Here is a 14,351-nt window from a genome sequence, read left to right as displayed (position 1 = left end):
ATTTAATTATCCTTGAAATAACAAAAACACAAAACTAACCTGATTTCCGATCAACATAACAACCACAGTCAACTTCTAAAAGCCAGTACGGAACATCCAGGCAAGAGAAGCAATGTTAGCAATGTTAGTGTGTCTATTTGGACTGGAGTCCTGAAGTGGATTGCGGTTTTCAAACATGAACAATCACGAAGGACGTGGTGAAATCAAGTGTCTCGGAGCAAAAAATATCAACCTAATATTCAGTCGAAAATAGGCTGTGAAAGGAGAAGAAAAAGTTCCATTGAAAAAAAAAAAACTTTTCAAATTGAATGTATGAATGATGACGTACTTGTACAAAAAGCTACTTCGACTGTGTCCGGGCCTCTGAGAAGAAAACAGATGTGATCAAAGTGCTCAAAGGCACTCTGTATTGTGACAACACTGAGAGCATGTGCAGTCTTGATCACGTATACAGCAGCACACTCAAACGCGGAGTATGTATACATATATTGAACATTCCACTGCAGTAAGCAGAGTCTTGGACCGCTTTGTGCTTATTTCAGCAGCCCATCGGTGCAAAGAGGAATTCATTAAAAAAAGGGGGGGAAAAAAGTGAAAGGGAGCATGAGATAGGAGAACGCTGAGTGCTGCATTCCCCTGTTGTTATTATTGCCAAATCGAAGAGAGAGGGGCGGCTGGTAATAAAAGTCATTAAATGAAATAGAAAAAACGGCTTTTAATAGGGTCTTGTCATTGTGGATTTAGTAGCCTTTCTGTCGCCTGCTCCCACTGCTCCGCTCGCCCCGCTCACGCAGAGGAGAGAGGCTGCGAGGAGGCACGACTGGATTCCTAGACAGAGTCAGCCAGCCGAGGAGCTGCGCTGACGCACGCCCATCAGCCACAGTCTGGGATGTTAGACAACTCAAACTCAAGACCATCAAGACCAAGCTCGTGCTGCGAGTTTATTATTTCTAACGGAGGCATCACGCAGACCTCAACATTAGTGAGCACATTTTTCAAGTGTGGTCTAATAGCGAGGGAGACAGAAACCTGGAATGGTGATTTAAGAGGTGTTTGGAGGATGTCTGGAAATGAAGCAGGCATAAGCTGAGCGGTGCCATTTCTTGAGTAATGTCTCGAAATGAGGAGAGCATAAGAAAGTTATGGCTGGATGTAGAGAATGGAACATAGCAAACTGGAAGATGCTGTAATCTGTGGTGGGAACTGTATATTTAAGGCTAAATCGGGGCTGGGAGACGGCCTCTGGAGAGGTGACATCAGCTGGGATCCTATGGAAACTATGAGCATAATGTAACCTGAAAAGGTAGAATCTGCTTCACATAAACAGGAAGGCAATGTTTGCTGCCAACTGCAAGCCATTATGCAAAAGACCACCATTGTTGTCTATTGTTATCTGTCCTATTCACAAAGAATGAAACTATTCCTATATAAGTCAATAAAATGTAACTATAGAAGTACTGCAATTGTTTGAACACAATTGTTGTCGTCATAAGCTGTCAACACACAACACAACATCAGAGCACTGACAGAACCGACACACAGGTGTGTACAACAAAACCCAAAACAATAGTAGTCTTTTACAAGCTTTTTCGTCGGCTCTTTAACTTGGAATTAAAAGTACCGGTACACATCAGTGGGAACGCCCCACAAGAAAGCAACGAAGGAAAAACAATCTTCACATTCAACTTAGATGATATCCGGGATAATAGACTTCACTATAGAGACGGATCAAGTGCTACAACACGCAAAAAAAACAGTAGACGAAGTTAACATTCATTACAGTATTTTATCATCAATATATTTGCTGGACTTTGGATGTCAAATTCCAAACAATTCATGAGTACCATTATGCACACAATGAAAACATTAAAGCTAGCGATGCTAATTTCAGATAATTTAGTTAGCACCAAAGGACAAGCGGTGAGGAAAGAGAACTGATGAATCGGGATCATTCTGGCACACAAAAGTAAAACCTAAATAATAGCATTAGGGCAGAGACCAGTTACGTGTGTGGAATGGGAAGCTAGCTAAAAGACAAAATAAAGAAGACCGAGTTAAGGTAATTGTCAGGAGAAACCCAGAGGGGGACTGCTGCGCGTTTATTATCAGTGCTAGTATGGCGGAACAGTTGAATGACGCACCCCCAGCTACAGAAGGTCTCGAGTTGATCAGCTGATCCGAGGTGCTTGAAAATATTTACCAACCTATCCCAGGTCAGACACATCACAAGACAATTAACCCACACACGCGCTCTTCACCTGCTTCAAAGGACCTTTGTATGAACGTAATAAAGCACCGGGTTGTTAAGACACAAATGGTTTGCTTACAGCTATCATCGCGGAGGATGACTTATTACACCGTCCCCAAAACGCCTCGTTAGAGGAGTTGCACCAAGGACGTCTAATAAATAACAATCTTCTTAAACTGATTAATGCACATCTACTGTAACAGAGCAGCCTCGCAATATGTTGCTCTACGTCTCAGGGTTGTTCTGGTTATATTACATTCGGAAAACAACTGAGTGAGTGAATGTGTCAGAGTGATATATATATATATATATATATATATATATAGTGCTGAAACAAAAAGCTAGGAGAACAGCCATATGTCCATAGGTTAGACATTAGAGCCGACTTGAATGTAGGCGGTTTTGGGAGTTAACTCAGACACAAACGGCAAGAAATGTGTTGTGTATTGAAGTGTATCTAAAGCTAAGAAGATACATACGACTAGTGAGGAGTATTTTGCGTATGAAGTATTTAAAGGTGCCCACAAACAACAAGGGTTAAAATAACACCAAGTGAACTTGCTTAACACTTCAAGAAAGCCCTCTTTGTGACACATTTTATTAATAGAAACCCTACAAGGCGGGTATGCCCATATAGGGAGTTGAGTTCCCCCTATGACATGTTACAAGATCACAGTTGAAAACTAAGTCGCTATTCAACCTTACGTTATCATGTTTCCTTGGCAAAAGGAAATTGAACAACACAGGGGAAATATTATCTACGGTTGGAAGCAAAAACTATCCTACTTATCCATTATCTAAGCCAAAGGGGTCTGAATGATACTTCTGCCAGAACAACCAAAGAGTTCTTGAACTTGATGATTTTTTACAAGGGACCATAAGATAGTGTAGTGTAAGAACATAGATGGTAAAACATGTAAAAGCACTATGGCCATAGAAGGATTAGATTAGTGGAAAGCTCATTGGGTCTTCAGCGGTTGCTCTACATTAGGGCTCTAGACTAGTCTCCACCGACTATTTTCACGAGCTTCTTGACATATGACAAACACACAGACCTGTGATTATGCTGTTGCAAATACTCAACACTTGTTAAGTGCGGTTTTGATACTTTGCATTTTATTTGTTGTCTCGAAGATCCCGGAGACTTGATTGGTCGACTAATAGTTGCAGTGTTACCCAAGTTTTAGCGTAAATCTACAAGGAAGTCTGTGTTATTGTCACTCACATAAATCACCTTTCACAGATCAAAGCGGGGTAAAATATCCAAAACACTTTTATCAGTCCGCCTGCGTGGCCACATTTTCCATCACAGATAGAACTTTCTGTTGGCCAACATGTTTCCATTACACGCTAGTTAAATTGTATCCTATCGTCTTTCCATTCAACCAGCATAATGGGACAAAGGTGTGGAATCTGCTGCCCGGTCTCCGATACCCACAAACACAACGACAGAAAGAGAGAGAGAGAGAGAGCGAGAACAGCTCCTCTTAATGTCTCTTCACATGAATGCACTTGCTGCCCCTCTCTCTCCCTCTTGGACGGCCAGATGTTTACACTAGCTCTAGGCTCAGCCATGTTTCCATGACGATACAAGCCCAGGGTGAGTTACATGGTCAGGGGTAGACCTGAGGCACCGGATCTCAGATCACTGCCGTTCCAAGACTCTATTCAGGCTGAATCTATCATGTTTCTTTCCCAGAGTTTTCATAAAAAGACGCCAATAGCATCGAGGGGTTCTATTATCTATAGCAAAAACTATTCCACAATCCTTTCAGCTCACAAAATTCCGGCCTTGCTAAACTGCCTCTATTGGCTGTGCATCATGTGGGCTCATTCTGGATGTCTTTTGTACGGAGATAAATGAAATCTCTAAACTAACAGGAAATAAATCCAGATCCACCCACATGAAAGAAAACAGCCCACACACAAACAGAAAAACAAGCCCTCACCCACCTAAAAAGCTCCACTTGATAACACATACGACATGCTGGTGCAAGATTTACGTCGCGCATCTTAAATTCTGCACCTTCATGGACAAAATGCCTGACATGTTGATGTAGATCCTCGCAGAGCCCTTTTAAAAAGACTCAAAAGTGGATTTTGTGTGTCTGTGTGTGTGTGTGTTCTTGCCAAACACAGGCTGTTCTTCCTCCACCTTTATATGTGGCAGACTTCTCCCTGGTATTTGACTTACTGCTTTGTCACACAAACAATAACCGTCGAGTGTGTGCAAATATTCTTTTATCAGCCCCTGCTAGTGGTGGGTGTTGTTTTCCCTTCCAGCCGCATTGCTGTAAATTATGCCCGATATTGCCTCGATTCGAGCCCGAATGCTAAACGCATATGATTTACAGTCTAATAAAAAGGTCACATGGCGGCTTTTGTTCTTATGCACCTAGAACATTCTGTTGCCATCACGCTGTCAACAGCACTCCTGTTCAGTAGGTAGTCATCTTAAATAAACAAAGTGATTGATCGTAAGCAATGGCATGCAGTGAAGAGACAGTGGTTAGTAGTTTGTCTGTGGTAAGTTGTTGAACAACACAGTTTTAAATATGTCACAGACAACAATAAATATCCCCCCAAAATGTGGGGTAAACAAAAGGTGGGGCTAATAATAACGGCTGATGAGGGTAACCCATTTTTTAAATTCTATTTTATATCGAGCTGTTTACTGAAACATCTAAAAATATATTTTAAAAAATATATACATATTAGCTGTGGCATGCAATGTTTTTTTTTTCATTACACTGTTGCTGTTTTGAAGGGATCATACTGAATTGTACTGTCTGACAAGACACCAATTCATCCAACATGGCGACACACCAAAGAAAAGTTTCATTGACAATCGCTCTACACTTGATGGAGGCGAGGAACAAATAAGATAGTGACCTTGTTTCACCAGAGATAACCAGAAACAGGCCTGAATTAAAAGAAATGTCTGCTTACAATGTAACGTTTGCAATCTTCCTCACGGCTGACATTGCAGCAATATTCGCAAAACATCATTGTTGTTCAGGCTGAGCAAATGAAGGGTAAATTCACATACTGTTCTTAGCATGATAACTTGCACACTGTCCTTGGACTTAATTCAAGACATTTATTTTGAGTAAAGGTTGATAAACCAGTATAGTTTGGCTACTTTGTACCAAGTGCTTAATACTGTATGTCACCCTTCTATATAGCATATGTAGCTTTATCTGGCTATCGCCATTTATGCTGTGTTGGCATAAGATACATGTGAGGAGAAAGACATTAAGAGGATAATAAAAAGCAAGAAAACAACAATTAGTTCATTAAGCTACTGCAACACAGCTATAATACTCCAGTGAAAATTCAGGACACTGTTAATCAAACACCATATCATTTTTAAAAGTCTGACATTTCCCCGGTAATGCACTTCAGATAATTATAACTTTAAACTTTAAAATGTGAATACGATTTTCATGGTGCAATCCTTAATACGCGACACCTCCTCCACCCTCATCAGCTAGGGGAATAAAATATGAATGAATTAATGAATAAATAAATGTGCATCTCCCGGGGGAGCCATGTGCCTGGTTGTTGTTTCACTTTCTCAATGACATCACGATTTAAAAACGGCGAGTGAATGAGAGTAGATGACGCAGAAACCTAATTAAGATTCTCCCAAGCGTGAACAAATTAACCTGAGTTATGAGCAATGCAGAAGCAAAGGATAGACACACAAGAGTGATCCGTCTCGGAAATAGGAGCGAGCCGAGCTGGATGACATTCACAGTCAAACGGGCATGACTGCAACGGACGTCCAGTGATATTTTAGGCAGGGAAAAAAAGAGCGAAGGCCAAATATTATGGGTTATCTGGTCCAGCAACCTGCGTTCATCACCAAAGGCCACCATTGCGCCTTCAACTGGAGTGAATATAACATACTCTTTAGGTGTCGATTCAGCACGACACAATCACCATTATGTTTTTTTTCCGTCAGCTGATTCTTTAGTTACATACGACAGTTACATACTACATACGATCACCCACAGGATGCGTTCAGTAATGCATCAGTGGTGAATGTAGCCAACATTCTCTCCCTAACACTCCCATGAAAATATAAATACAGCAGTATGCATTAAAACCGACCTGCATAAAAGGTGGGCAACAAACACAAGTCGTTCACCGCTATGTTTGTATAATATAAGGCTGAATGGATGAAGACTTTGGGTAGAGAGGAGAAAAAACAGTTTGTGTGTCACTGGACAATCCACATTACTGATATGAAATGTGATTGTCGTCACAACAGGATAGCATTGTATGCAAATGTCAGGACTTTTATTTCTGAACATCAGCTCATCATTTAGATTTGGAGCAGCGGCATGATAACAATGACATGTAGCGTCATGTGAGAAATTATCCTAACAAGGCGCACTGGATAAATAGGCTGCCGCATGTAGTTTAATGATATAGCAGGGAGCGACATATGCCAGGCATCACTATGTCACTCCTTAGGGACGTGGAGCTTACGGTAACAGGATAGTAAGAATGAGGTGGAAGTGTGCGTGTGTGTCGGTGGGGGTATTTTATTTTACCTCCTGGCACAAAGCCCTTGAGGCAGAGTGAGGGGTGGGGGGTTGGAAATACAAGCGGGGGGTCAGCGGGAGGAGGAACAGGACAGTACATGTCATAAGTGAATGAGAGAAGAGCAGATGAACTTGACCCAGACTGGAGGACTGGAACAGGAAGGAGGGTAATGAAGTGCAAACATGCTTTGTCATGCCATGTTAGAGCCATAGGATTAGAATTCTATAATTAGAGGACGGGGCAGCATAATACTAGCCTTCCTTTCAGCAAGATGAGCTGCCGAGGCTAAATTACACAAGGGGGCCAGAGAACAGATGCTGGGATCAGAACAAGTTGCTCGGGAAGTTTTCTCCGCCTGAGCGATGATGCAATGCCAAGTGATTGACTAGTTAAACGCACTCACACTCAGTATTTTCAGATTAGCGCTTGAAAGATATGAGTCGTCATTGGACGCTATCGTTAACACAACAGGAGCAGATAAAACGCAGTAGTGAACGACACAAGGCAAATTACACAAGGACACAATTAGCTTTATCCCTTCTGCCCTTTTGATTCAAGGGAAAAAAACATTCAACGCTTCAGTCTACCTTCACTTTTTATTGTTCTGGTGCAGTTGCTACGCTACCACTATTGGCTTATACGACAGGGCATACGTTGGTAACGTCCCAGATAACAAAAGCACACTAAGTCAACGTTGAAAGTGCAAGTTGTGATCAACATGGAAACAACGTCGCAAATGACTACCAATTCTGACCATATAATGGCATAAGTCAAAATTGACCCAACGTACGTTTTTCTAACATTGAAATAGCAACATCTATTCAAGAGTGAATCGATGTTCTCTGACCCAATCCAATGTTGAATCCATGTCTTTTGCTCTCTGGGTGACTACGAATCAGTGCAGCAACAGAATCAAGAAGTGACACTAGCAATATTTTACAGTGTCTTGTTGCTATTACTTTTTAAGCTTAAACATGTTCATAAATTCTATGTTACATACAATATTTACAGACAGTAATTCACTAACTATTCATTGCAAATTTGCTCATGGACTAAAGTTGCTAATTTGCTTTTGCGATCATCAGCGGTTCCATTCTTAATGAACTGGAACGTCAATAAATAAATCATCCTTGAATCCAAAAGTTGTTTGTTTCACTGAAAGATGATTTTCTCTCTCCACTGAAATCACTGGGAGCCAAACTGGCCGGTTTGACTTGTATTTTCCTTCTTCATAAAGTTGACATATCATTGAAGATGTGAAATATATATCAACAAACCATAGTTTTCATGTTATCATCAGTGGTCATCCTGACCCGATCGGACCAGCTGAACCAATCAGGTACATACACCAGCAGATCAAAAGTCAAGCTAATGATTATATAAATAGTCAAATAGTATAATGAGACTGTAATGCAAAGATGTCATCTACGCATTGTTTGTGTCACCAGCATACACAACTGTGGACAGCTTGACTATTAACAATATATTATTATACTTAGTGTGTCTTCATTTTCATGAAGCAACAAGCGTAGGTACAGCATGTAGCATATGCTCATTATAACACCAAAAAGAAGTGTTGGACCCACAGTGTACAGACCAATTATAGGTGTAAGACTGCCGATACAAAACCAGCATTGTTAACAAGGGAAGGCAAACACCTCACATTACAGTTCTTATTCCACACCTGGAAATCACTATGTACATCTCGGAAAAAGGCAAAATATTAGCGCTAACAAAGGAGGCCCAGCGAGTGACTACAAAAAGCCTATTTTCCATTAAATATTTACGCAACAACTCATTATACATTCAGGACAAAATGAAGAACAAAAGGGAAGCTAGTTGTACCAATGCTAAATCACCATAGCTTATAGAATTTCAGTAAATTTGCTTGTAACGCCACAATTAGGATCTGAAATAGACATTTCTTTGCATGACAACCAGATTATTCAAAACAATTTCGTAAATTTAAAAATAGACGAGCATCAAAACACAATTTAAAAAGGCAACAGTCGCTCCAATCCAAACGTGTGATTTGTAAGCACGAAGTTAAGAGTGTTATCATCATTTTACATTATCTAGAAACTACAAAGATACATGAGAAGAAATGCAAACATGTAACCCTCTGGTTAACAAAGCGCAAACTTTGGCTAAAAACAAATGCTAACAGCGTTTTTTTGGTACCACCTTAGCCAAGAAACTACAGGTAAAGGTTGCAAGCATTGTTAGAATACCAAAGCATTAGTGTAGGCTCTATAGGATAGTGTGTGGTATTACTGTATAATAACACAACATAAACAAACAAAGCTGCTGTGTCTGCTTTTGCCATTGTTGATAATGACTTTCAATAACTAACCAAGAGTAAACCAGAGCTTCGGACTGCTACATTATTACTAGATGACTCTGGTGCATCAGTCCGGGTCAACGTGGGCAGCGACGTGTCGAAAAATGACAGAGACAAAGAGGAATCCGTGTACGATCACAACGATTCCCGAGTCATTCCTTTTGAGTAAAAACCTTTCCTTGAGCTGCTTTGCATCCTCCCTGCTTCACTACCTGCTCGCTGGATGACAAATTCATCACCACTCGGATAGATGAAAGAGTGCAAGAGGGCTGGCGCCGGGCCATTATAACACTGCTGTAACTGAGAAGCAGTGGACTGTTGGATAACACTTGCATTCATATATGAATATTTATCTCGGAGGCTGGCATTGGAACAGATGAGCTCGCATGGGAGAAAGAACAACCCATCCATCTCACTCACTCCCCTTCTCTGCGCTTCATTCTTTACTTTCACACATCCCCTTCTCTTGCAATCACCATTTCAATGCCTCTCGACTCTTTTGCATTTCCACCCACTTTTCTCCCTCTAGGCTCCCTCTTCCTTGCCTTGATATCTCTCCATCTATTGCTCCTCTTCCTCCTTAAACACGGTCCCCCCTATCTGCTCCCTCCGCTGGTGCTGATGTATGGGAGGGAGCGAAAAGGAAAAAGCATGTGATTAATGTCTTTGAGAAAAAGATAAATAATCACAGGAGACTGGGGGCTGGTAGTTGGCCTTAGGGGAGTAAATATGGAGAGTTTTATGGCTGCTCACTTGGGAGGGAGGGAGGTGGAGAAGGAGATGAGAGGGGGGAGGTAAGGAGTACAGCGACAGCAGATCCATTCAAGTATATTAGCTTTCCCCGTACACAATAACCTCCACATCTATTCTGTTGCTCCAGTGTCTTTCATCATCAACACTGAATCCCATTCCTCTGACAGCGCGCACACACACACACCCTGCCAGCCAACCACCATGCATTTTTTCCAGGCCAGACCCACTGTATGTGTTTGATGGGCCAATACATGTGGTGTGTGATGTGGCTGACAGCCCCTCCCATGCTGCCCTGCTTTTAAGCCCTCATCCTCCAGTGGCTGCCTGTCCCCTGGAGTAGATTGCATCTTTTATTTATCATTTTCTTTTCCTTGGCTTTAAAAAAAAAAAATTCTGGGGCGAAAATTGCAATCAGCATAACATGCCCTCCTCCTGCTGTGTACTCGCCTGTCATCCTCCACTCTCTGTGAGCATGCGGGATGCGACTGACAGCCCGTGCAGACGAAGACGTACACAGACACATGCACAAACCCCCTCTGTGTTTATCAAACCCCCACACACACTGACACACATCCTTCTCTCTCGCTCGCTCATTCTTTCACACACAAAAAAACACACCCGCAGAAAATGACCCTGTTCCCCTCTTTGTCACCATTTCTGACACACACGTATCTGCCTCACACTTAGGAGCCAAGTGTCTCCAAAGCCCTCCCCGCCCCCTTTGGAAAAAAAAGGAGTACCACATAAATGAGCCTTAATACTGGGGAATCTGGTAAACAGGCCAGAGAGGGAGGGGGCGCTGCTTGTCTGCCATGGCTACTATTGTGCAAAGCACATTCTCTGAGCCCACAAGAGCTGAAACCATCTCCACACAGATTCTTTGGAAGGATAGTAAGCCAAGAAGTGAGGGAGGAAGGAAGGGGTGAGCGATGGGAGAGCGAGAGGCTGAGGGAGGAGGAAGATCATGCATAAAATCTTGTTTGCAGAATGCATTAAGATTCAGATGAACTGGGGAGGGTAATGGGATTAGAATCCTGAACCATTTCCAAGGGTGGGGAGTCGGATTGACAGCTGAGTCTATTGCACTGACGAATGGCGGAATATCGGCTAAAACAGTGGCATAAGGAGGCAGGCAGAACCTGTGTTTACTCACAAATAACACCGCTGAGAGAGGAGGACAACGCGCAAAGGGCGCAACACAGAGGCTTTATTCGGCCTCACAAAGGTGTTTGACAAACAAAACACAAGTACTGTGGCTTTAAATCAGCGGCCCTCCCACCCTTTCTAAATATCGTCTATTTAGCCAGCGGTGAAAAGATATAGGGGGGCTTTTGTCTGCGCTGGTGGGGGCACGGAGAGCTGGGAAGACACAAAAATAGGAACAAAGTGCTAAGCTTCCAATTGGGATGGCTCCGGGCAATTCAATGAGCAGCTCGACGGGCGAAAACAAGAAGTGGGCTACTCTTAGGGGCTATTTCCACGCCGCTATAGAGCGCAGCGCTGTGGAAATACCCCGCATTGTTGATGGGAGACGAGGCTACGGAAGCCCTTTAACAGTCTGCCTCGGCTCCGCGGCGAACAATGCGCGTGAGGCGGACGCTTTGTTGGCGTTATTCTGTACCGTTCAGAGTCCACTCACCGACTTGTAAAACGTTGTCCACCCAGCCACCCTCCAACAGAGTGACACCCCGGAGGAACGGCAGCTGGGTCTCGTCATTATTGTCCCCGCTAGATCCACTTTCCTCGGCTCCGGCGTTGAACGACGAGTACATACAGATCTCCTTCTCGCTTCTCGGGAATGACCAGTATACGATCCTCCGCTGGACGGGTTCCGGGATCCTTTCGAACCGCTCCTCCACCCGCTGGAACGGCCACTTTTCCGCGACTCTTCGAGCCGCGATGTCGAGTAGCGACTCGGGGTTGTGCGTTTTCCCGTTCCCCGACGATCCTGGAGCGGACCCCGCGCCGCCACACAGGACTCCTCCAGCCCGCTGCCCCTGCCTGCATGCCGGGTTGTAGCCGGGCCGACAGCAGAGCCGCTTGGCTGGAGGCTGCTGGACTCGCTCGGCCATGATCGCACTGCTTCCAACCTGCAGCGCAGTTCCTCTCCGATCATATAAACGGGATAAGGAAGAGAAAAGGGCAATCGCGCACCGATTGTTTGCCCTACATGGGCAGCCTTGCCTTATTTGGAAAGGGGGCGGCGCTTGCGAGTTCCGTGAAGTCCTTTGTGTTGTCAAAGTAACCAAGAGAGGCGGGGCTCTGGAGCGCCGCCAGCGCACGAGTGTCGCTATAAAAGGAACTGGAGGCGGAATTCCCGGACGTCGGCAAATCCTTTGTGAAGCTGTCCGGGTGCGCGAGGGCGGAGCCCGGGGGCCAAACCTCTTTGAAGTTTCCTTCTTATTTGAGTTTAAAGGCGGCGACTTAATCCAGAGGCGGGCTCGCAGCTTCCCACCGGGCCAGAGGGGCAAGAGAGCCGGCTCTCTCTCCCTCTCTGCTGCTGCGCTGCCCGAGGTACCACTGGGGGGCCGAAGTTCCTTCGATAACAACATAACGATGGCTGCTGCTTTCAAGGCTTTACTCCAAAGGACTTTCAGCTGTCAGTGATAGACAGGGCGTGGGAGGAGGAACATGAACACACAGAGCTGGTCGTACTAGTCTTCTTCTGTAGTCATGACTTAGTCATTACTATTAGCCGCCTGGCGTGGGGTTTAGACTCCAGCAGAACATGTGTGCTCATCATATTTGTACAGCTACACCTAGGCTTTTTACTTTTAAACACATGTTGACTTAGTCAGCCGTAGTGGCGGATGAAGCGGGCCGAAACCGGGCCACTGTTCCAAGTAAAACAAAACCGTTTAATTAAGCAAAGGAGAAGAGAGTAAAGCTGAATTTATCAATGTGCCTGGTACATTGGCAATTTGTACCCCAGGGTGCTTGAATTGAGTTTGTATGGGCTGTAGACTCTGACACGAACTGTGTCCTCCTTTAGAAGTTATAAAACACCAGCCAAATACCAGAAAGAAGAGCTCTAAATTGCTTCTGCATTTGGTTAAAACCAGTTCAAGATACATAAACAAAAAAATCCCTTGATTCAGTTCCCAAACCCACTGTGCTCGTAAAAAAATAGCAACCTAGTAACCATTTTTCAGTTTTTATTAGATCTTTTTGTGTTATTGTATTTGTAAACAATTCTTTCTATTGTTATGAAATGCAACTTTGGAAATGTATTCTGTTCTCTTACTCTTTCATAGAATGACACCATCTTCCTTCTATACTTCGGTTCAGCCTTAACGCATAATGTTCAATACATTTTTTACACGAAAGCACAAAGCCGCTGAGAAGAACTGTGTGCAGCGATGGCACGACATGGATGACCAGGGTGGGAGCCTGAATGCTGAGATAAGCGGCTCATTGATGCTGCTTTGCTCAGCCAATCAGAGGCCAGGATACCGAACAGCATGCCCTGATTGTCACGTCTCATCCATCAGCTGGTGGCACACCACGTTTGCAGTTTAAAAAAATAATAAAAAATAGCAGATTCCCTCCACATGTGAAAAGTAACCTGTGATACGGCAAGGAATTACTGTATTTAGGTACTTGCCTTGATTTACTACTTATTACACAACACATCAAATTGTAGTTGAGTTTAAAACTGTTTAACTTTTTTTGACCTTAACATTGAGTGAGTTCTGATTCAACTGGACAAGTATATAAAGACCTACCTGCCGTTCAAAATAAGAGGGAGAACATGTTTCATTTTTGCTTCTTAAGACCCATACTTTTCTTGAGTTTCGCTTGTTGAAATTTGAGATTAGAAGGGGCAAAAACTAAACTTTGTCCTGTAAGGAAGGTTGTTTTTGCTGAGAAGAATAACCTTATATTCGCTATGCTGTCAATAATAATTCTAATATATGACTAACTGTCATATGAAACTGGAGACTTTACTGTACATATTGTATGTACACTAGATTCATTCTCAAAGCTGAACAGAAATGTTACACCATGTTGTTGGACAAGTACTGTGTCTTTGTATGAGCTTGGTATTCTTCCCTCTTTCTCCTCACTGAAAGCGCTCTAATGTTGTTGGATCATTACAAGAGATGCAAACGTTCTTTGGCCAGAGTGAAGCTGTTGTCCTGTTCATCCTGAAAAACGTTCAAATTGTAGCAACCATTTGCAAGGATGTCACACTCAAATCATTGTTATTAACGGCCTTGGCAACCAAGACTGACCAATACAGAGGCCTTGTTTTGTTGTCTATCTCACACTCCACCTTTCCCTCATTCGCAATCTGGAGATGCTTGACCTCCTCCTCCAGGAAAGGGCTTTCCAACAACCTGGACCCAACATTCCACCCCTCTCACCACCCCTGAAAACCATGGTCTGGGTTGGTGGTTGGTTCTCATCCCAGCTGCTTCACGATCCTCTGGGAGTCTCGAAGATGTTTTTCAA

General features: G+C 43.3%; 1 protein-coding gene across 1 annotated transcript in view; it reads right to left on the bottom strand.

Moving 5' to 3' along the window:
- Nucleotides 1-12,317, bottom strand: part of zswim6 (zinc finger, SWIM-type containing 6) — a 54,827-nt gene extending 42,510 nt beyond the window's left edge. The window contains exon 1 of the mRNA XM_053869578.1: nt 11,536-12,317. Within this exon, the coding sequence (XP_053725553.1) occupies nt 11,536-11,968 (433 nt within the window). The 5' untranslated portion in view covers nt 11,969-12,317. The remainder of the gene's footprint in view (nt 1-11,535) is intronic.
- Nucleotides 12,318-14,351: the final 2,034 nt, after the last annotated feature.

Source organism: Synchiropus splendidus, chromosome 7 (genome assembly GCF_027744825.2).
Source record: "Synchiropus splendidus isolate RoL2022-P1 chromosome 7, RoL_Sspl_1.0, whole genome shotgun sequence".
NCBI lineage: Eukaryota > Metazoa > Chordata > Actinopteri > Syngnathiformes > Callionymidae > Synchiropus > Synchiropus splendidus.
The sequence above is the reverse complement of the archived record's forward strand: the minus strand, read 5'-3'. Positions and strand labels throughout refer to the sequence as shown.